We start from the raw sequence: 19,999 nt of genomic DNA, 5'->3' as shown, positions 1-19,999 counted from the left end.
GCTCAGAAGAGCCCGCAGTCCTTGAGGTTCTCCTTGATGATGATGTCGGTGACGGCGTCAAAGACGAACTTGACGTTCTCAGTATCAGTGGCGCAGGTCATGTGCGAGTAGATCTCCTTCACGTCCCGCCGCATGTTCAGCTCCAGGAACTGCAGCTTGATGTAGTTGCCGGCATCGTCATAGGTGTTGGGACCTACAAGCAGGGCCATGGGTCCCCAGTAACCCGCAGCCCCTATGTTCCCCTGCCATCACCCCACAGCCCAGACCTGTGGCACAGCTGGGCACATAGGGTGCTGGGGACGCCTGGTGGGTGTTTGGCAAAGGGTGCTGGCACCCAAACCCCCCACCCAGGGGGTGATCGTGACTGCCCTCACCATCATAGTCGGGGAAGCAGATGCTGAGGTGCGCCTTCTTGATCTTCTCCAGGAAGACGTCCTTCTTGTTGAGGAAGAGGACGATAGAGGTGGTGGCGAAGTAGCGGTGGTTGCAGATGCTGTTGAAGAGGTGCAGGCTCTCGTGCATGCGGTTCTGTGGGAGGACACAGCCCCATCAGCCCCCTGGCAGCCCCTATAGCCCCCCAGTACCCCCAGCACTGCCACCCACCACTTCGTCATCCTCCACCAGCACCATGTCGTAGGCGCTGAGCGCCGCGATGAAGATGATGCACGTCACCCCCTCGAAGCAGTGGATCCACTTCTTGCGCTCCGAGCGCTGTCCCCCCACGTCAAACATCCTGCAGGGCAGGGCCAGGGGGCTCAGCATCCCCCCACTACACACCGCTCCAGCACCGGGGGGGCTGGAGTCCTACCTGAAGTTGAGGTCCTTGAAGGAGAACTGGGTTTCGATGATGCCAGTGGTTTTGACACGGGAGCGCAGCACGTCCTGCTCGGTGGGGACGTAGCCGGGGGTCACCAGGCGCTCCAGGTCCGATAAGTAGCTGGTGGGCACAGCGTGAGGCATGTCCCACCATGGATGCCCCCACCCACCTGCCCACCCTGCACGTACTATCCGGCCGAGTCGTTGAGCTGGTACTCGGAGGCGCGGTCGAAGCAGGCCTGGATGCCCGTGTCCTTCCAGAGCCGCCCAATGATGTCCGACATCTCCTTGGGCATGGTGCCCTCCTCGATGGTGTCCGAGAGGTGCAGCAGCTTGCGGGCATCATCCTGCAAGGGACGGGAGCTCAGCAGGGATCGGGACTCGGACACGGCTCCACACCCCATGCCGGCGGCCCCTCACCTGGCGGGCTGAGTCGCCGTACTGGATGTTGAGCGTGGTCATGGCACGCACAATAGCCAGCATGGACTGCAGCGTGTTGCTGTAGATGATGGCGATGAACTCCAAGCACTCCTCCAGCGAGTAACCATCCTGATGGATGATCCTGGCCGAGATGGGGGCACGGGGCTGAGCGGGGTGCTGAGGGCACGCATGGGGCTAAGCTATAGGGTAGGGGCACTTGTGGGCCCTGAACTGTTGAGTAGGGTACCCATATGGGTGGATAATAGAGTGGTGGCACCCATGGAGCTGAACCGTAGGGTAGGGGCACCCAAGGGGCTGAACTAACGGATGGGAGAACTCATGGGGCTGAACTATAGGGTGAGGGCACTCATGGGGATGAATACTAAGGCAGAGTGCAGGGTACTGAGGGGTGGATGCTCCCCCTGGCTGTGGTATGGGACACATAGGTGACACGGTGCTGCCCATGGGACTTACTTCATCTGCTTGACGATGGTGCTCTTCCCTGACTCCCCTGCTCCTGTGGGGACAGAGCGGGGGCACAGCAGTGACCACAGTGTTGACCGCCACAGGGGGACACAGGAGAACACACAGGGGGAGTGGCAGCGGGGTCTGGGAGAGCACTGGGGTGGTGCTGCTGGGGGGCTCAGCCAGGGGTGTGCTGGGGATGAGATGAAGGTGAGGATGGGATGGGGATGGGGACACAGCAGTGGGGCATTGCAGGGGGACGCAGCCAGGGCCTGGACATGGGGATGGATGGTACCCATGAGAGCACTGCTGGTGGAACTGGGGGGCCCTGGGAGAGGGACCTGCAGCACTGGGAGGCTGCAAGGGCAGCATCTGGGGGGACATGGAGGGATCTGGGAGTGCTGGGGTGGGGCTGGGGTACTCGGCGCTGTGGGGGTGTTGGATTGGGAGAGTTTCAGGGGTGCTGGGAAGTCTGGGGCTATTGGGTTTCAGAGTATGAGGATGCCATGGGGGAATTTCGAGCATCCCCCCGGAGCTGTGCCCACCTACCCAGCAGCAGCAGCTTGACGGTCCTGGCATCCTTCTCAGCGTCCTCCTTCAGCTTCTTCTCCAGCTCACGGGAGTGCTTCTCCTCGGCACTGGCCCCTGCTCCCATCCTCGCCTCCGCCGCCCGCCGGCTCGCCCGCTCGGTGGAGGTCAGCACCAGGACGGGCAGCGTGCGCCAGCCCCCCGCCGCCTCCAGCGCTCGCCCACCGCCCGACTGCGGCCGCTGCTGCCACCCAAGTGGGCCAAGGACGGGGACAAGGAGCGCGGCTTAAGCCAGACTCCGGATAAAGCCCCGAAATCTGCCCCAGGCTGAGCTCAGCAATCCCCTGGCTCCCGACGTCAGCGCTTCTGCAGGGAGGGCACCCGGCTGTCCCCTCCCAGAGATGGTGGCTCAGTGATGTCCCCAGGCCATGGCTATGCCCCATGGCAGGGATGTCCCTGCTGGCCCCAGCCATAGGGATGGCCTTGTAGTGGGGATGTCCCCAGTATCCCCAGCCATGGATATGGCCCCATTCCAGGGATGTCCCTGCTGCCCCCAGGCCATGGGTATGGCCCTGTAGTGGGGATGTCCACCACCATCCTCACATGCCCCCTGTGAACCATCTCGGTGTCCCCCCAGGAACTCCTACCTGATGTCATTGCACCCCTAGTATCATCCCTATTCCCTGTCCCAGGCCCTTTCCAAGACCCTTGAAATGTCCCCAGCTCCTCTCAGTGCCCCCTGCCCCAGCCCCCAGTGTCCCTAGGCCTCACCCAGCACCACCAAGAACACTCCATGTCCTTCCCCCCAGCATTTCCCAGTGCACCAAGGGAGCATCCCAGCGTCCCCAGGCAACTCCCAGTACCTTCCCTACATCCCCATGCCCCTTATTCGCCCCCCTGTCAGCGTCCCCCCCACTGTGTCCCCATTGCCACCAAACCACCCCCATGTCGCGAGGAACACCCCTCTGTGTCCCCCAGCCCCGTGTCCACCAGTACAGCTCCGTGTTCCCCAGCCCCAGCATCCCACGCTGTCCCCAATGCCCCCCCCGCCACCGCAGGGCTCCTGCAGTGCCCAGCCTGGCCGCCAGGGGGCAGAGCGACCCAGCACAGCGCTGCACAGCCATGCAAAGGCCAGTACAGACCAGCACAGACCAGTACAGGCCAGCACAGACCAGTACAGACCACTGCAGCCCTGCAAAGGCCAGTACAGACCAGTACGGTCCAGCACAGACCAGTACAGACCAGTGCAGTCCAGCGCAGACCAGTGCAGACCACTACAGACCTGTACCATCCCCTCAGTGCTCCCAGTACTGCCACCAGTACCTCCAGTGCTGCCCTATTCTGGCCAAAGACCACCTAGGCCTGACCCCAGCAGTGACTGCAGTGCCCCCAGTGGCAACTCTGAGTGCCCCCGTAGTGCCCCTGCACGGCCTCCAGCATCACCTCCCACTGCCCAGTGCCCCCTCAATCACCCTGCGGTTTTCCTAGCACCCCACCATGTGCTCCCCTGAATCCCACCCTCAGAGCTCAACAATGTCCCCCACTGCCCAGTCCCTGTCCCCAACAGAGCACACGCAGGCATCTGTCCCAAAGCCAGTGTTTATTTGGGCGTGCTGCAGGCTGCGGGGAGGGGGGAAACCTGGCTGCCCCTGCACTCCTCCCCTACAACTATTTACAACCCCAGCAATGGGCAGGGTGCCCCATCTCACCTCTCCTGGCCCTGTCCCCATTGTGTGTCCCGTGTCCTTTCCCCAGCAGGGGACAAAGCCACATCCCTGTACCTGCAGCTCGGCCTCCTCCCAGCTCTGGCTCAAAAATAACCAGAAGGGGAAACTGAGGCACTGAGGCTGAGCTCACCCAGTGCCACCTCTCACTGCTGGCTTGTCCCCTCTCATCACTGGCTCATCCCCTCCTGTGTGGCACCACCATACCCCAAAGGGCACCAGGACCGCCCATCGCACCAGGACCCATGGAACTCCAGGATGGGAGGGGATGAGAGGTGCAGGACACAGCCACCCCCAGGTCCTCCACCGTCCCCAGTGCCGGGAGATGATGCTGGTGTCACCCCAGTGACTATGTACAACCTGCAAATAAATACCGCCGCCGGCAGGAGAGGGCGGGGGGGGGAAGGGGGGAGGGAGGGGGTGAGCATGCGTGCGTGTCTGCCTGCATGGGTGTGGGTATATATATATATTTATTTATTTATAGATATTTTTTTTAATATTAAAAGGAGGGAAAAATAGACCATTGTGCTAGCAAAGTCCCTGGGGAGGGGTTCATGTGTGCCCGCAGCTCTCTGGCGGGTGATTCCGGCGGCTCCGTGGCTTCTTCTGGTCCTGCAGCTCCTTGGCTTTGAGGGCGGCCAGCGGCTCGGGGGGGCCGGGGGCCGGCGGTCGCCAGAAACCCTGGCAGTACTGGTCGAGGAGTCCCAGCTCGGGGCGGGTGAGCAGCTGCAGCAGGTCCTGGTAACGCGGCGTGGGGGCTCCCGGCAGCGCGGCGGGGGGCAGCTCGCCTTGCAGCAGGACGGCGTGCACGGCGCGGGCGGCCAGGACGCGCAGCTGCACCTTGGTCACCGTGTGCTTGAAGTTGTTCTCGGTGGCGGTGCAGGAGTAGAAGCCGCTGTCGGAGAGCTGCAGGGCACGCAGCAGCAAGCCCTGCTCCGTCCGCAGTGCCCGGCCGCCCTCTGTGCGCAGCTGTGGGGACAGAGGGGCTCAGCTGGATGCCAACGTGCCCCTGGACCCGGTGCACAGCACACAGCTCCTACCTCTTTCCGTCGGTCGCTGTTGTCCTTCTGCAGCAGCCATTTGACGGTGGCTTGTGGCGAGCGGGGCTGGCATTCGAGGAAGGCGGTGCTGCCCTCCACCCCGTACTGCACGGCCTCCACCGTGTTCTTGTTGGCTGCAGGAGCAGGACGTGGCAGTCAGGTCACACACACGTCCCCAAGCCCTATCTCCCTCCCACACATGTTGCTCTGCCCCATGCAGCAGCAGCAGGGGTCTTCCTGCTGCCCACCCGCCCATCTCTGAAGCATCCATCTGTGCTCTTCCTTCTCCCCAGCATATCTGTCCATCCATCCATGGTCATCCTCCTTTGAAGCATGCATCTGTGCTCTTCTTTCTCCCCTGTGTATCCATTTATCCCTCCATTCCTCCATCTCTCCATTCCTCCATCTTCAACCTCCAACATTTCCATTCATTCATATACCCAGTCATCCATTCATCTCTGCTTTTCTTTCTCCCAGTGTAGCCATCCATCCATGGTCATCCTTCTCTGAAGCATCCATACATCAATCTGTGCTCTTCTTTCTCACCACTGTATCCATCCACCCATCCATCCATGCATCCATCCATCCATCTCTCCATTCATCCACTCATCCAACATTTCCATTCATTGATCTACACCCTCAGCCATCCATCTGTGCTCTTCCTTCTCTCACTGTACCCATCCATCCACAGTTATCCTTCCCTGAAGCATCCATTCACCCATCTGTGCTCTTCTTTCTCCCCACTGTATTCATCCATCCATCCATCTGTCCATCCATCCATCCATCCATCCATCCATCCATCCATCCATCCAGCTTCAATCTCCAATATTTCCATTCATCCATGTACTCACCCCATCCATCCATCCATCCATCCATCCATCCATCCATCCATCCATCCATCCATCCATCCATCCATCCATTCACCCACCCACCTCTCCATCTCTCCTTCCATCTCTCTCTCCATCCATCCATCCATTCACCCACCCACCCACCCCCCTGCCCAGCCCACGGTTCTTTTCCAGTACATCCAATACTTTTCCAGTACATCCACTCACACACCCACCAGCCCTCAAGGCCTCCCACACACTCTTCCCACAATCCCACTGCCCACATTCTCCCACCTCCTACCCCTCATGCCTCCCCAGGGCCTGCCCCACACCTCTGCCCCCAGCACTTTGGTGCTGTGCCATGCCCACTCACCATTGGAGTTGTAGCCTCGGCACTGGCGCATGGGGTTGCCATGCCGGACATCCTGCCGCCTGCTCCGCCTGAGGGGAGGCAGGAGGTGACCTGGGGAACCTCCTTGGGCCCCCCTGCCCTCCCCCAGATCCCCACCTCTTGGAGGACGCCGAGTAGCGGCTGCAGGCCTTGCCATCCCAGGCGCAGTATGGGTCGCGGGCCAGGCAGCAGTCAGCGCAGGCTTCTCCATACACGTCGCACCGGTGCAGGGCCAGGTGGGTCACTCCTACAGCCGAGGACACGTAAAGCTGTTGCTGTTGGGGGGACAGAGAGGACAGGGTAAGATGCCCCCTGGCCACATGGCCATGTCCCCAGTACTGGGAGCAGTGGGGACCACACATCCCAGAGCTACTAAGGGGCACCCATGGGCCTCCTTGATGGCCATTGTCATACTATGGTGGCAGCAGGCATACAGCATGTCCTAGTCCCCAAATCTAGCCACAGATGTCACTCACCCTCTTGGAGGAGATGGTCATCATCTTGATGGGTGCTGGCACCTAGATAGGAGCAGGAGTGAAGGACATGGAGTGAAGCATGGGATATGTCCCCCAGGCCCACGCCAGTTGCTGGGGGGCTGCAAAGGCAGCTACAAGGGTCAGCAGGCAGAGGGACAATGCTGTGGGTCTCCGTGGAACTGAGCCCAGGGGACTGGTTGGTGTCACATCAGCTCCAAGGCTGGGACAATGACACTTGGCGTTGGTGGTGTCCCATCAGCTCTGGGCATGGGGTGGGCCAAGGATGCTCAGCAGCAGCTGAGGGACAACCCAGCCCTTACCTTGAACACTTCGATCTCCTCCAGCATCAGCTCCTCTGTCTCCATGTCGTCCCGGGGCAGCACAATGACTTTCTGCACTGTGCCCCGATCTGCAAGACACCAGGGTGCCTGGACGCTCAGTGCCACCAGCAGGGCACCCGTGCCCTCCCCTCTTGGGAATGGGGTTCTTGACGGGGCCAGGAAGGACCCCCCCCATGCCCCTCTCCATCTGTCTTGGTTACTCTGTGACACTCAGGTCACCACTCACAGCTAGGGGCTGCCACTGCCCAGAACAGGGGGGCAGCAGCTGAGATGGGCACTGGGTTTGGGAAGGACCAGGATGGATCATGGTGGCCCTTGGATGGACAACAAGGAAGGAGAAGCACCAGGATGGACAACGGTGGCCCTGATGTGGGGATCGAGGCTGGAGTTGAGCCTGGGCCATGGAAAGGACCAAGCTGGATGTTCTAGGATGGACAATGGGGCAGAGGATAGACCAGGCTGGATGGCAGTGTGCTAGGATGGACAGTAGGGCACAGAAAGGACCAGGCTGGATGGCGGTGTCCTAGGATGGGCACCAGGGCAGGGGACAGGCCACGACACTCCCAGGGTCCACGGCACAGGGGTCTCAGCCCCTCGCTCTGCTCTACCATGGAGCAGAGGTGCCAGCAGAGGCACCCAGCCCCGGCGGTGCCCGTGCCCTCTGAGGCCGCGCTGGAGCATGCTGCGTTCTCTGCGGTGCGCGGCGTGGGTACCTGTGCCCAGGAAAAGCACCTCATAGCGCCCATCTGCCGCATCCACCTGGTCAACAGCGATGGTGGTGAAGCGGTAGTTGACGTTGGTGCGCACAACCAGAGGCTGCCGGTGGGCTGGGTAGACGGAGTGGTACATCAGAGGGTGCGAGCGCATGAAGTTGATCACTTCGTCAGGGTAGTCCTTGGTTGACTTCATGGAGGGTGTGAAGGTCCCCCCAGGGCACTGCAGGCAGGCAAAAGGCATTGGCGGGGTCCCCAGTGTCCCGGGGCTATCATCTCCATGAGTGCCAGAGGTCTTACTTACGGTGCCCGGCCGGGGGTAGGGCATTTTTCCCGTGTAGGGCATCCACTGGTAGTTGGGGCCCTCCTTGTGCGCGAAGGGCCCATTGAACACCATGCGGATGTCAGCCATGGAGTACACGCAGACGGCCGAGCCCTTGAACACTGACCTGGCAGGAGGAGCGGCACGGCCTCAGGGATGTGTGCCACCTGCGTGCTCACACCGCCAGCGTCCCCACCTCGCCCCGCGCCCACTTTGGCATCACCAGGACCTCTACCCACCTCGACAAAAAGTCCCCATCCCCAGGGACCGCCACGCCGCAAGGGCACCGCACTCACCCCGATGCGGAGAAGACAGCGTAGATAACGGGATTCTTGGTGTCCTGTGTCTGCTGGATGAAGACGTCCTCTTGGGACAGAAGGAAGAGCGTGTTACCCCCAGGGGGTGGCTGGGGACAACTGCACGGGCTGGGCTCTCCCATGGTGGGGCAGCAATGGAATTCTCAGCCCTCCCAAATGGACAGTGCACCACGTCCCCTCCCCAGGGCGCCCTGAAAGCTTGTGGGGGTGCAGATGGACCACTGGGGTCACCCAACCCCCTCCCATGGAGCCCACGCACTCACGAAGCTCATCAAAGTGCGTCTCGATCCCATCGGGTCCTGGCACGGAGCAGACGAGCCGGGCCTTCAGGAAGGTGCTCCACTTGTTCACCAGGCAGCAGTGCCCCCCATCGTCGTTCTGTGCCAGAGGGACCCAGCGCTCAGCCCCACGCACCCCACCACCAGCCCCCACCTGCACCCCGCCACCCCGCTGCACACACCAGGCAGATGCGCCCGATGCGGGAATAGACCCCAGGACTGAGAGGGGCATCTGCAGACTTCTCCCGGAAGAAGAAGTAGAGTTTGTCATCATTCCTCTCGCTGCTGTCAGGGATGAGCTGGGCACGGACAAAGGCAGGGTCTGCAAGGGCACGACGCAGTGCTGTCAGCCTGGGGACACCCACAGCCCCCGCCCCTGCAAAGCCACCAGCGTGATGGCTTCCCCTCGCCATCCATCAGCCTGTGCCCAGCCAGTGCTGACAGCTCCCCCTCCTCGATCCCTGCCCCGGCAGCCCTCACGCCCAGCAGGACCACCCCATCTGCTCTGCTCTGTTTATTCAGCTGCAGCTCTGGGGCCGGGGGTGCTCTACGGGGGCAGGAAGAGCGCTCAGGGTCACTGACTACGGGGACATGGTTGAATGCTCAGCTCGGTGAAAACCCATACACAGGCTCCGGCAGAGACAGCACTGCCTCTCACCAGCTGGGTGCTCCCACCACTCTGCAAAGCCCCAGCGTGTCTGTCACCATAGGGGTATCCCTCTGTCCATCTGCTCTAGATTTCCACCCATCCATCCACCCATCCATCCATCCATCCATCCACCCTTCCCTCCTCTCTCCCTCCACCTATCCATTCATCTATCATCCATCCATTCCTTCCTTCCTCTCTCCAACTATCCATCTATCATCCTTCCATCTGTCCACTCATTCACCCACCCACTCATCCTTTACCTCTCCACCCATCATTCATTCACTTGCCCATCCAGCTATATATCATCCATCTGTCCATCCATCCATCCACGCACTCATTCACCATCCCTCCATCCATCCATCCATCCATCCCTCCACCCATCCATCCATCACACCTGCATCAGTCCATCCCCCATCCCACCCCACCATCCATGCACCTGCCCCTGCCTGCCACATCTGTGGGCAGGATGCAATGGGGCACAATCTGCCTCATCCCTAAGGCCAGATCCATGGGTTCTCCAAGACACCTGGGCCGATGACACCCCATACCAACCGTTCAGCCAGCGTGAATTGTACTGGTCTGTCCTCATGGCCGTCTGCTTGCCCATAGTGCGGAAGATGGCTGCATCAGTGCCCATGAAGTCGATGTAGACCCCGGCGTAGAGCTCTTCATCTGCAGAGGGGAGGGATCAGATGCCCAGCTCCCTGCACCTTCTCCCATTGCCCCAGCCAGCCCTGGGCAGGAGTCAGCAGGCAACCAGGAGTTGTTGCCCATGGCCACCCCGGAGAACACTGGAGGACGCTACCAATTTGCAAGGACCCCCTCAGCCAGTGTCTGGTGTCTGAGTGCCCACAGCAGCGGGAGCCCAGCTGCTCGGGGACACTGGGGCGATGCGGGCCGTGTCCCCTCCACCCAGCCCTGGCAGCCACAGGACTCACTTATCAATGCAGAGACAGTGTCCACTTTGGGGTCATAGGAACACTTCCCTTTGCCCGACTCCAGCTTGTCCGGCTCTAGGTAGAAGATATAATCCTGGAGAAGGAAGCAGAACAAGGGGCTTGTGACAATTTCCCCCTCCATCCCCACGGCACTTTCAGAGGCAGAGGCCTCCATGGGACAGAGTGCAGTGGCCGCAGGTGCTGCCAGCAGAGGATGGATGCGGTGGGACCCTGCTGGGTTCCTGGGAAGCCGAGGTCTGCAGGAGGTGCTCCTCCGTGCGTGCTGGGTGCTGCTCCGTGCCCTCCACCGCGTGGGTCCGTTATCGCTCGCAGGGTTCCTACACCGCTTCCCGGCCCATCAGCATGGAGGGACGAAGCCATCGCAGGGGCTGCTCGGAGCGCTGGGACCACCCCAGCTCCAGTCCTTTGCAGGCGGGCTTTGGCTGCAGGCACAGCCAGTGAGGAGCCGTCTTCCACCAACATCCACCGGGCGATTCAGGGCCAGCCAGCCCCACCACCGGGAGCTGCTTTCTTCTCTGCCACTGCGGCAAATCTGGCACCAAGCCCCACGCCAGGGTGAAACGAAATCCACTTCCTGTAGATCACGTGGAACCTCCTGCCCTGGGCATGCAGGGACAGGCAGGGACGTCTTGCACGTCCCCAGCGCACAGAGCGAGGCAGCACCAACACCCGCACCCTGCGAGCCCCAGTGATAGGACAAGCAGGGTCCCCACAGAGCAGTGGGCTCTGGGAAGGGCAGGACAGGCTGAAGAGCTGCGTGTGGGGCCAAAGCCATCCTGCTGGGCAGCTACAGCAAACCTGGGGACAACAGGAGGCTAACCGCAGGGACACTAGCCATGAGGGCATCATCCACGGGGACGCCATCCATGGTGAAGCTAGCCATGGGGATGCTAGCCACGGGTACACTTGGCACAAGGATGGCAGCCACAGGGACAGCAGTTGCTTCAGGCTTTTCCTCTCCTCAAGCAACACTTCTGCAAGACTTGCTCATGCCAGCTTCTCCTGGCCCATGAGCACCAGGCCCAGCACCTAGAGGTGGGCACGGCCCCACTGGGACACCTCACTTCTGCCATCCCCATCGCCACACCATGTCTCTGTCACTGCCACGAGCTCCTCCATCCCCGGCCCTGGTGGCAACCCCTCCATGGGGATAAGCCACATCACCTCCCCACCAGGCAAGCTGTGAGCTGGTACGGGTGCTTCATGAGCACTGGTGCTTTGCCCACTGGCCATCAGAAATGCGTCCAGCCCCAGCATGGGGCAGGAGGTGCCTGTGGCAGAGCTGGTGGCTGAGAGCATCAAACTGATGGGGATGTCCCCTTCAGAGAGGAAGGGACGCGGCAGGGACAGAGACAGGCAGGACCTGTCTGTGCACCTACACGTGCCCCGTCCCATGCACTGACCCATGTTAGTCCAAGGGGAGACACTGTCCGGGCAGGCTGGATGCCGGCTGTCCCCAGAACCTGGGGACATCACCTCCCTGACTCCACTGATGGAACGAGGCCCCCTCCCCAGGCAGGGCAAAGCAGATGGATGCTGGCCAGGCAGCTGCTCAGCAACATTTTTGTAGACTCTACCAAAACACCTCCTGCACACGGCTCTCTTGAGCCCTCTGCCTCTGCTGACACATGGATTTGCAGGGACACGGCAAGCCCGGAGACAGAGGGTGGGGGGTGACAGCCACCCCTGACAGTGTCCCCTTGGGGACAAGGAGGAAGGAGTTAGTGAGAGCAGGAGAGAGGAGACGCCGGGCCGGCCGCCGCAGAGCACTTTGCAGAGAGGAGGGGAGGCAGCGGGGGGGGCCGCGGTGAGGGGCCCCCAGCCCCGGAGCTGCCGGTGGGAAGAAGGAGCCCGCGGCTCCGGTGCGAGGTGGGCACAGCGGCGGCGGGCCCCCAGACCCGTTCCCACCTTGCTTTCTGCTGGTCTCGGGCTGCGGGGGCCGTCGGTGGCTCTGCTCTCCCGGCCTCCCGGCTGCAGGGGCTGGCTCGGCGGAAAGCCCTGGGGAGAAGGAGCAGGGCACAGAGTTAGCACCGGGGGGCGGACGGGACCCCCGGGCTGGGGGCTGCAGGATGGCGCCGGCAGCCTGTCCCCGTGGCACTGTGCGCGGCACCGTGCTCTCCGCTGGCTCTGCAAGGACATGGAGCCTTGTCCCCAGGACCGTCCGACGCTGTCTTCAGTGTGCATCCGAGTGCTGTGACACGGTGAAATGCCACCAGCGGTCCCAGGCTGGAGCAGTCTGAGCCTCTCCCTGTGGCAGCCATGGAGCACTGGGGCTGCCCCATCCTCACGCAGCACCGCGTCTCCTTTGGCTTGGCTTGCTCCAAGCAGGCAGCGCTGCCCTCGAGGACACAACCCAGGGGCAGAGGTCACCCAGGTGGCACACCTTGATGGCACACCACAGCCACAGCTTTGGTCACCCCAAACTTCTTCCACTGCGCATCCAACCCAGCGTGCGGGGCTCCACCGCCTCTCTCGTGTCAAGCTGTGCTCATCAGGGCATGGTGACGTTCTCCCTCGCTGGCATCCAAGCATCCCGTGGAACATGCCACCACTGTCCCTGCTCACCCACGGCACGAGGCCACCACTTTTCTCCTTGCAGAATGCTGGCACTGGAGCAGTGCCGGCCACATCCATGCCGAAGGGCTCAATGCAACAGCACCTCCCCTGCTGGATCGGTGTAGGGCCGGTGTGGGGTCCACTGCATCCCGGTGCAGAGAGAAGTCCTCATGCTGCAGAGCAGTCTCGGCCATGCTCAGCCTCACCTCGCTGGAGCTCAGCCTGTCACTGTCTCCCGAGCCCCCTGGCACTGGCCCCAGGATGTGCCCTCCTGCACGTGCACCACCGCAGCCCCCGTCCCCCCGCCCCTTACCTGTGCTTTGCGCCCACGGTTGATGAAGGCGCAGATGGGGTTGTAGGCGCCGGTGCCGCACACGTAGAGGTGAGTCCTGTTCCAGGGCTGGATCAGGCGGATGAAGTTGCCGCACTCCCCCTGCGAAGGAGAGGATGTGGTGGCAGCTATGCAAGGGACCCAGGGCTCCGTACCCAGAGGGATCCTTGGGCACCATCCCAGCCACACTTGGGGTGGCACTGCAGGGTCCATCCCCCAGGGGAAGAGTTGGGAAGGCAGGAAGGAGGCCGCAGAGCCAGGAGGGCAGGAGGCTGGCATGGGGCATGGGGCTGGTGCTGGGCACGGGTCACGGGTTGACGTGGGTCATGGGTTCATATAGACCATGGGTTGGTGTAGACCATGGGTTGGCGTGGGCCACGGGTTGGTGTGGGCCACGGCTCTGGAACACCTGAGGGCACAGCCCTGACAGAAAGGTGAAGCCTTGTGGAGGGTTCTGCCCAGCTGGGACAGAAAGGACAGCAGGACACGGCCACACCTGGGGATGTCATGGCAAGTCCAAGACACAGTGAGCCCTGGCAGTGCCTTTTTGACGTGAGGGCACGAATCGCCATCAGCCACCAGCCCCTTTGCCATTCCCAGAAGTGGGTTCATGGTGGTCATCAAAGCCCTGGGAATGGTCACGGCAACGAGCAGCATGGGGACTCATAAGTCACCGTCAACCCAAGCAGGTTCCCAGCAGCAGGATGCCACACCTCCCCTCGCTGGGTGACACTCACGTTGCTGTTCTTGCCCGACAGGATGCACTCCTCGATCCTCTGCTGGGAGGCAGGCCAGTGGATCTGCGGAAACATCTCAGGTGAGGACCAGGGCTGCTGGCCCCGCACCGTCCCATCCCACGGAGGTAACAGCTTACGATGAGGGGCTCGCGGTTGATGTCGTGCAGGTCCAGCGAGAGGACGTAGTCCTTGCTGCCCACGTACATGCGGTCGTGGTCCTCGTCCTTCAGCAGGATGCGGTAGTCACTGGAGTTGAGCAGGAAGTTGAAGAAGTGTGCGGTGCCGGTGGCCTTCAGCTCTGCGGGGCCAAGGGACACACGTCAACATGCCAGCATGCCCCAACCAACGCTCCCCAAACCTCTGCCATCAGCCCTCTGCTCCTGGCCCTTGCTGTAGAAGCGTCACCATCTCCCAGCCCCTAGGGACTGGGGCCCCAAAACCCAACTCCTGGGGAAGGGAGAGCAGAGCCCCCAGCCCGCACCCCCCTTTGGGAGTTATTTTTAGCCCGAGTGTGGGAGAAACGAGTGAAAGAGGATAATGAGGGTCATGAATATTCAAAAGTGCAGCGAGGCAGCCAGATGGAAGGCAGAAGTGCTGCAGATGATGTGGGACGGCGCCAAGAAGCACACAGCAGGGGCAGGGCACAGTGAGAAGAGGGTGGGGGGGGGACGGGAGGCTGCACCTCACCTCCCTGCAGCCAGCACAAGGGATGGGATGGAATGCCCAATGGGTGCCACCCCCAGCCATCAGATGCCACCTCCACCAAAATGCATCCCCATCTCCCGGAGCTGCAGTGGCTGCATTGGGCCAGGGGCAGCCCCCAGCCCCCCCCCAGCCCCACTGGCAGGGGTGAGCTGGCTTCCAGGCATGGTTGGGCATGGGGCCGGCAACTCAGGTCAAGCCGATGATATCTCATGACCCGAGTCCCATGGGGAGCCAGGTGCACCGCTGTGGTCCCACCCCAGGACACATGGCTCTGCCCCCATTGCAGCAGGGGCACCTCCACGCAGGGTGATCCCATCACTGGGGGTCGGTCCGGGTGCCCCCTGGCAGCAATGGGGCTGGTAGCTCTGGGCGCAAGGCAGGCTTCCTCTGTCCTGCTCTGGGAAGCTGCATCACGGGATGTGCTCCCCCCAAGTGGGGTGGGACGGGACACAGCCCTCCCTTGAGGGACATGTCCCCATCCCCGTCCCCATCCTCTCCACTGGCACAACAGGGTTGGGGCCACCTCCGCGCCCGAGAGATCACAGTGGGGAACGGCAATGCCCCCGTGACCCCGCATCCCGCTGCTGACGGACAGGCAGGTGAGCCCACGTCGTGACCTCTGGCCCCCTGCACAGAGCACCCCCGTTACACCCCCCAGCCCCAGTTCCCGGTGGGGCTGCTCGTTAGCCGATACGCCCAGCGAGCACATCCCACTGCCGCTGCCCCCCCCCCCTTAATCCTCTTTTAATTGCCCCATTCCACACAGGTGGCCTCCATGGGGACAAGGGACCGAGCATCCCTCGCAGGGTGGGCTGATCCGTGCCCATCCCAACGCACATCATTGCATAAATGGCCGGGAGCATGCGATAGAACTGCATGCCCCCCAAAGCACCCCAAAAAGCAGAGCTGGGTGCTGCAGGACCCCAAAAAGCAGAGGGAGCAAAGGGTTAATCCCATCCGGGCCCTGCGGCCACCTCCCCAGGTGCTCCATCACCCATCCGCTGTGCCGCGAAGCCAATTACACCCGCTCTCACCTAATTAGTTTCTAATTACGGGCTTGTAGTGCATTCAACATAATTAGCATGTAAATTACACGCCGTGTTTATATTCAATAAGCGCTCTGCCCGCTCCTGGCACTGCGGATGGAGCGCCTTTCGGGAGCCCTTCTCTTGATTGTGATCCGGGGGAATGAATTTAATTCACGTGCCGACGGAGCCGCGGGGTGCGCGGGATCGGGGTCCTGGCCCCACACGGAGCGTCCCCTATAGCCCCATGGCCACCAGGCTCCCACTGATCCCATGGATCCCATTCATCCCAAATCCCCAAGTCCAAAATCGGGGCCGTGGAGACCACGGGGACGGGGGTTGGTCCCCTCCGCATTGAACCCACGTGTTGTCATCGGGGCGATCAAAGCGCGGCTGGGTCGCCCTAGGAAAGCGGAATTGCTTATTTGTTTGAGCGTCACTCCGCTACCCCTTGATGGGTTATTTATGATGTAATTAAGCTAATTACATGTAATAAGAGAGTTTCCGTGGCCCCCAGCCAAGCTCTTTTCCCATTTAGCCGCTCACAGGTGGTAGGGAGCCGCAGGAGCGCGGCGGGGGCTGCGGGATGGGATGGGAATGGCTCTGCTTTGATCCGCAGTGCCACCGCAGGGACGGGGACAGGGACAGGGACAGCCCCGTGCCCCAGCAGGGACAGGGGACAGGTGCCGCAGTGCATGGATCCAACCCCACATCAAAGCAGGGCCGGCCCCACGCCTGGTGCTGGAGCGGGGGGAATTGGGCACACACCCCCACCACCTCCCAATAAAAAAAGCAAGGTTGTTGGTTGCTTTTTTTTTTTTTTTCAGCCAAAAATGCTGATTCATCCCCAGCCAGGAGGGACTGGGACTCTGCCTGAAAAGAGACCCTGTGCCTCCGAGCCTGGAGGCGGATGGATGCTTCCCTGCATGCGGCCCAAACCCAGAAGCAGCAAGGGACCATGGGGTGCCCCCGGGGATGGAGGGGGAGCGGGGACATGGGACACCCCACAGTGAGCATCGGGGTAACGCTGCCATGGCCACATCCTCAGCAGCAGGGAGCTGCTGGTCGCCAGCAGGAGAGCCCCAAACCGCCCCAAAACACTTCCCAAAGGGCTCCAGTGCGGCTTTCCCCACTGAGCATCCCGCCCACCGGATGGGCATCCACAGCCCACAGCCCAACAGAGCCCCATGGAAACCCATTCACTGAGTGTCTCAGCCACACATGATGCCCCATAACCCCACTGCTGCCCCGCGCCCAGCCCCGCAGCGAGGCGGCCGTGCCTTTTCCAGGCAGTTTGCCGCCCGCCAAGAAGGCAGCAGGGAAGGAAGCGGCTCAGATTGTTGCAGGTAGGGGGCCGCCAGCCAAGCCAAGCCGATCCAGGCCCCTCCCTCCAGCAGGACCAAATTCGGAGCTGTTCATCACCGACAAAACGGGAGGAAGGGGAAAATACCAAAAGGCGGCGGGGGCAGAGGGGACGGGTGCTGCGCAGCCCTCATCCCCCCCCCGTGCCCCCCCACCTGGCTGTGTCTATGGGCAGCCGCCGCATCATGTGCCCCACAGCTGCAGCAGCTTAGCCGGGCGCCGGACGGCCATCTGCCATCGACATGCCCAACGGGGCACAGCGCCGGGAGGGGAAACTGAGGCAGGGCCCAGGCTGCGCTCTAGGACGTGGCTATTATTATCATTACTAAATGGAGGTTTGGGGTTTTATTTTTTCCCACTAAAAGGTGGGAAGCGGCCTCACGGGGACGGCTCCCAGAGGTGACAGCGGGGACGGAGGCTTTGAAGTGCAGCCCTGACCCTGTATGCCTTCCTCCCGCTGACGCACCGCATCCTCTCCATCACTCCTGGAGCTGACGTCCCAGTGCCCGGTGGAGGAAACCGGAGCAGAGGGGGCAGCAGGATGCGCCCGGCACGGGGGGAAATCACTCACAAGCAAGGAGGTGATTAAAAATATCCACCCTATTTCTGGCCGGCATGGCCCTGGGAAGAGCTGCTGGCAACGCAGGGCGGCCCCGCAGCCTCTCCCTCTTCCAGGGCAGCGCGGGATCGCGCTGTTCTTTCCATGCTGGTCACCTTCCTGCCCGGCACCAGGAAGGCAGTGACAAGAGGGTCCCCCCGGTCCCAGCTGGGGCAGGGACGCAGCGCCGGCCCCGTGACACCGCAGCCCATCCTCCTTTGTGTGCTTTTCCCGAAACGCTCCACGCACGATAGCATTTCGCCGAGGATGACGCAGGGCCTCGGGGAATTGCAACACACGGCGCTTCCTCCCCATGCCGGGAGGATGCTGCGCCCATCCCTCTGTGTCACCTTCCCAGCAGCACCCCGTCCCCTTGTCCCCATACCCAGCAGGCACCCTGCCCCTCGTCCCCACGTGCCACCGTAGCACCATGCTGGGGCAAAAACGCACACAGGGAACACATCACCCCACGATGTGATGGAATGTTTGGAATTAATTTGCGCCCAGGGCTCAGCAGGTGGCAGGGGCAGGTCCCATTTCCCCCAGAGCCTTCCCACGGGATCCGGTCCCCCAGCTCCCAGTGAGGGGGAAGCAGGGACACAGCACAGGACCATGCAGAGCCGCAGGGCCAGCAGCTCCGTGCCGGGCAGGCACCGCTCCTGCCTCTCGCCCGGGCTTGTCCTGCTGCCTCATTCCAGGGATTTTCGTGCCGAGGCACAATCCCGGCTGCGTTTGGGGCCGCTGCCCGCTGGGCTCTGCACACTGCAGGGGCTCTGCTCTGCTCCCCACCCGCAGAGCCCCCAGCCCTCCAGCCCACACCCAAGCCCCCATCTGAATCTCAGCACCCCTCTCCCCAGCCGTGAGCGCACGCTTTGGGGTTGTCCCCATTGCTTTGCACAGTGGGGACAACACATGGTGCAGCCCCACATGGCTCCCAGGGAGCAGGACGGGGACGTTCTGGCTTCAGACCCGCTCCCAGCAGGATTACAAAAGCCAGCACGCACTTCCACATGCCCACCCCCCTCCATAGAGTGTCCCCAGCCAGGGACAAGGTGGGACCACCATGCGGGTGGCAGCAGCGCCCATGGGGACCCACGGCACCGGCACACACCGTGGGAGCTGCACTGACCAAGTTGTGATTTGGGCTCCGCTCCTCCACTTCTGCAACCCAAAGCCCTGCACTCGGTGGTCAGAAATGCCATCCAGAATACCAGTGTCAGGGCTGCATCGTGGATCCCAGATCTGGACCCGCACCCTTTGGTGGCTCAGGCACTTAAGGGTTAATTAACCCCCTTCCCTCCTGCTGCCTTCCCCCCCCTTCCCGCCGGCCCCCCGCCAGCTCCGGGCACTAATACCGGCGCGGCTGCAAGCTGCTGTCTGGAGCCAGCAGCCGGGGGCCGCCCCTGGTGAGGATTTAGGGTCGGGCACCCCGCAGGGCTGCGGATCCCAGCGGTGACCCCATACAGCTCAGGGGATGGTGTGTGCCCCCCCCACCCCGGTCCCCGTGGCTTACCTTTGAAGGAGAGCTGCACCCTGGGGGTGGGGGGCACGCCGTCCTTGCCATGGGCTGCCCGCCAGCCCAGCGTCAGCAGGGTGGCCCAGAGCAGGACGGTGGCCACGGGCATGGTGGGGGGCACGCTGGGGGCAGTCCGGGGGGAGCACGCCTGGCAGAGAGGGACAGCAGGACGGGCGTCAAGGGGGGATGCCACAGCGAGGAGCGTGGCCAAGCCCCACTGACAGCATGGGAGGGGGCAGAAATGGGGAGGGGAGCACAGAGCTGGGGGGGACGGGCTGTAGAGTAAGGCTGCAGCGTGCACCCAGGTGAGCTGGCCCCCCCCAGGTGCTGCCCCCCATCCCCTCCCAGCCCTGAGCGCAGCACAGAGCTGGGCTCACATCTTTCCAACAGGAGGGAAATCTGGACTTCATTATTCCGCAAGCGAACACACACACAGAAAAAAAAAAAAAAAAAAAAAAAAAAAGGAAAGAAAAGAAAAGAAAAAAAGGAAAGGAAAAAAAAAGATTTTTTTTCATAAATAAAAAAAGAAAAAGAAGGAAAAAAAAAAAAAAAACAGAAAAAGAAAGAAGCCGCACTGTGCGCCAGGCAGCTGGGCTCCCCGGGGCTCAGCACGGAGCGGGGCCGCAGAGCGAGACACACACGCACCGCTCCGCTGTGCCCTGAGCACGGGACCTCCGGGGACACGCGGTGACCGCGCACACAGCTCGGGGCTGCAGAGCCCAGCTCGGGGCTGCGGAGCTGCCCGGGGGGTCATTCACCCGGAGGTGCTCGGAGCGCTGCGTGCCGCCGCCGCGCTGCGCCCTCGGGGGCAACCCGGGATGCCATCGCACCGAGCCACCTGGGAACAGGCGGTGTCCCCACTGCGGTCCCCAAGGAGGTCCCCCGCGGGCGGCCGTGCAGCGC

General features: G+C 62.3%; 2 protein-coding genes across 3 annotated transcripts; both read right to left on the bottom strand.

Moving 5' to 3' along the window:
• GNAT1 (G protein subunit alpha transducin 1) lies at positions 3 to 3,383 on the bottom strand. The gene is made up of 8 exons (XM_021409893.1): positions 2,251 to 3,383; positions 1,711 to 1,753; positions 1,237 to 1,378; positions 1,006 to 1,163; positions 809 to 937; positions 604 to 733; positions 375 to 528; positions 3 to 193 (listed from the first exon to the last, which is right to left on the bottom strand). Exons 1-8 carry the CDS (start codon positions 2,354 to 2,356, stop codon positions 3 to 5), a joined length of 1,053 nt encoding a protein of 350 aa, XP_021265568.1. The 5' UTR covers positions 2,357 to 3,383.
• Positions 3,811 to 19,363, bottom strand: SEMA3F (semaphorin 3F). 2 transcript variants are annotated; one of them, XM_021409608.1, is made up of 18 exons: positions 19,094 to 19,363; positions 14,028 to 14,188; positions 13,891 to 13,953; positions 13,136 to 13,255; positions 12,175 to 12,264; positions 10,246 to 10,339; positions 9,860 to 9,979; positions 8,841 to 8,980; positions 8,644 to 8,758; positions 8,360 to 8,429; positions 8,046 to 8,190; positions 7,742 to 7,964; positions 7,008 to 7,096; positions 6,688 to 6,729; positions 6,329 to 6,486; positions 6,194 to 6,261; positions 4,994 to 5,127; positions 3,811 to 4,922 (listed from the first exon to the last, which is right to left on the bottom strand). In XM_021409608.1, exons 1-18 carry the CDS (start codon positions 19,203 to 19,205, stop codon positions 4,506 to 4,508), a joined length of 2,361 nt encoding a protein of 786 aa, XP_021265283.1. In that variant the 5' UTR covers positions 19,206 to 19,363; the 3' UTR covers positions 3,811 to 4,505. The 2 variants fall into 2 exon arrangements, with proteins under 2 accessions (XP_021265283.1, XP_021265284.1); XM_021409609.1 differs by lacking the exon at positions 12,175 to 12,264 and having other exon boundaries at positions 19,094 to 19,342.

This window comes from Numida meleagris, chromosome 11 (genome assembly GCF_002078875.1).
Source record: "Numida meleagris isolate 19003 breed g44 Domestic line chromosome 11, NumMel1.0, whole genome shotgun sequence".
Lineage (NCBI taxonomy): Eukaryota > Metazoa > Chordata > Aves > Galliformes > Numididae > Numida > Numida meleagris.
Note: the sequence above shows the minus strand (reverse complement) of the source record. Positions and strands in the feature narration are given on the sequence as shown.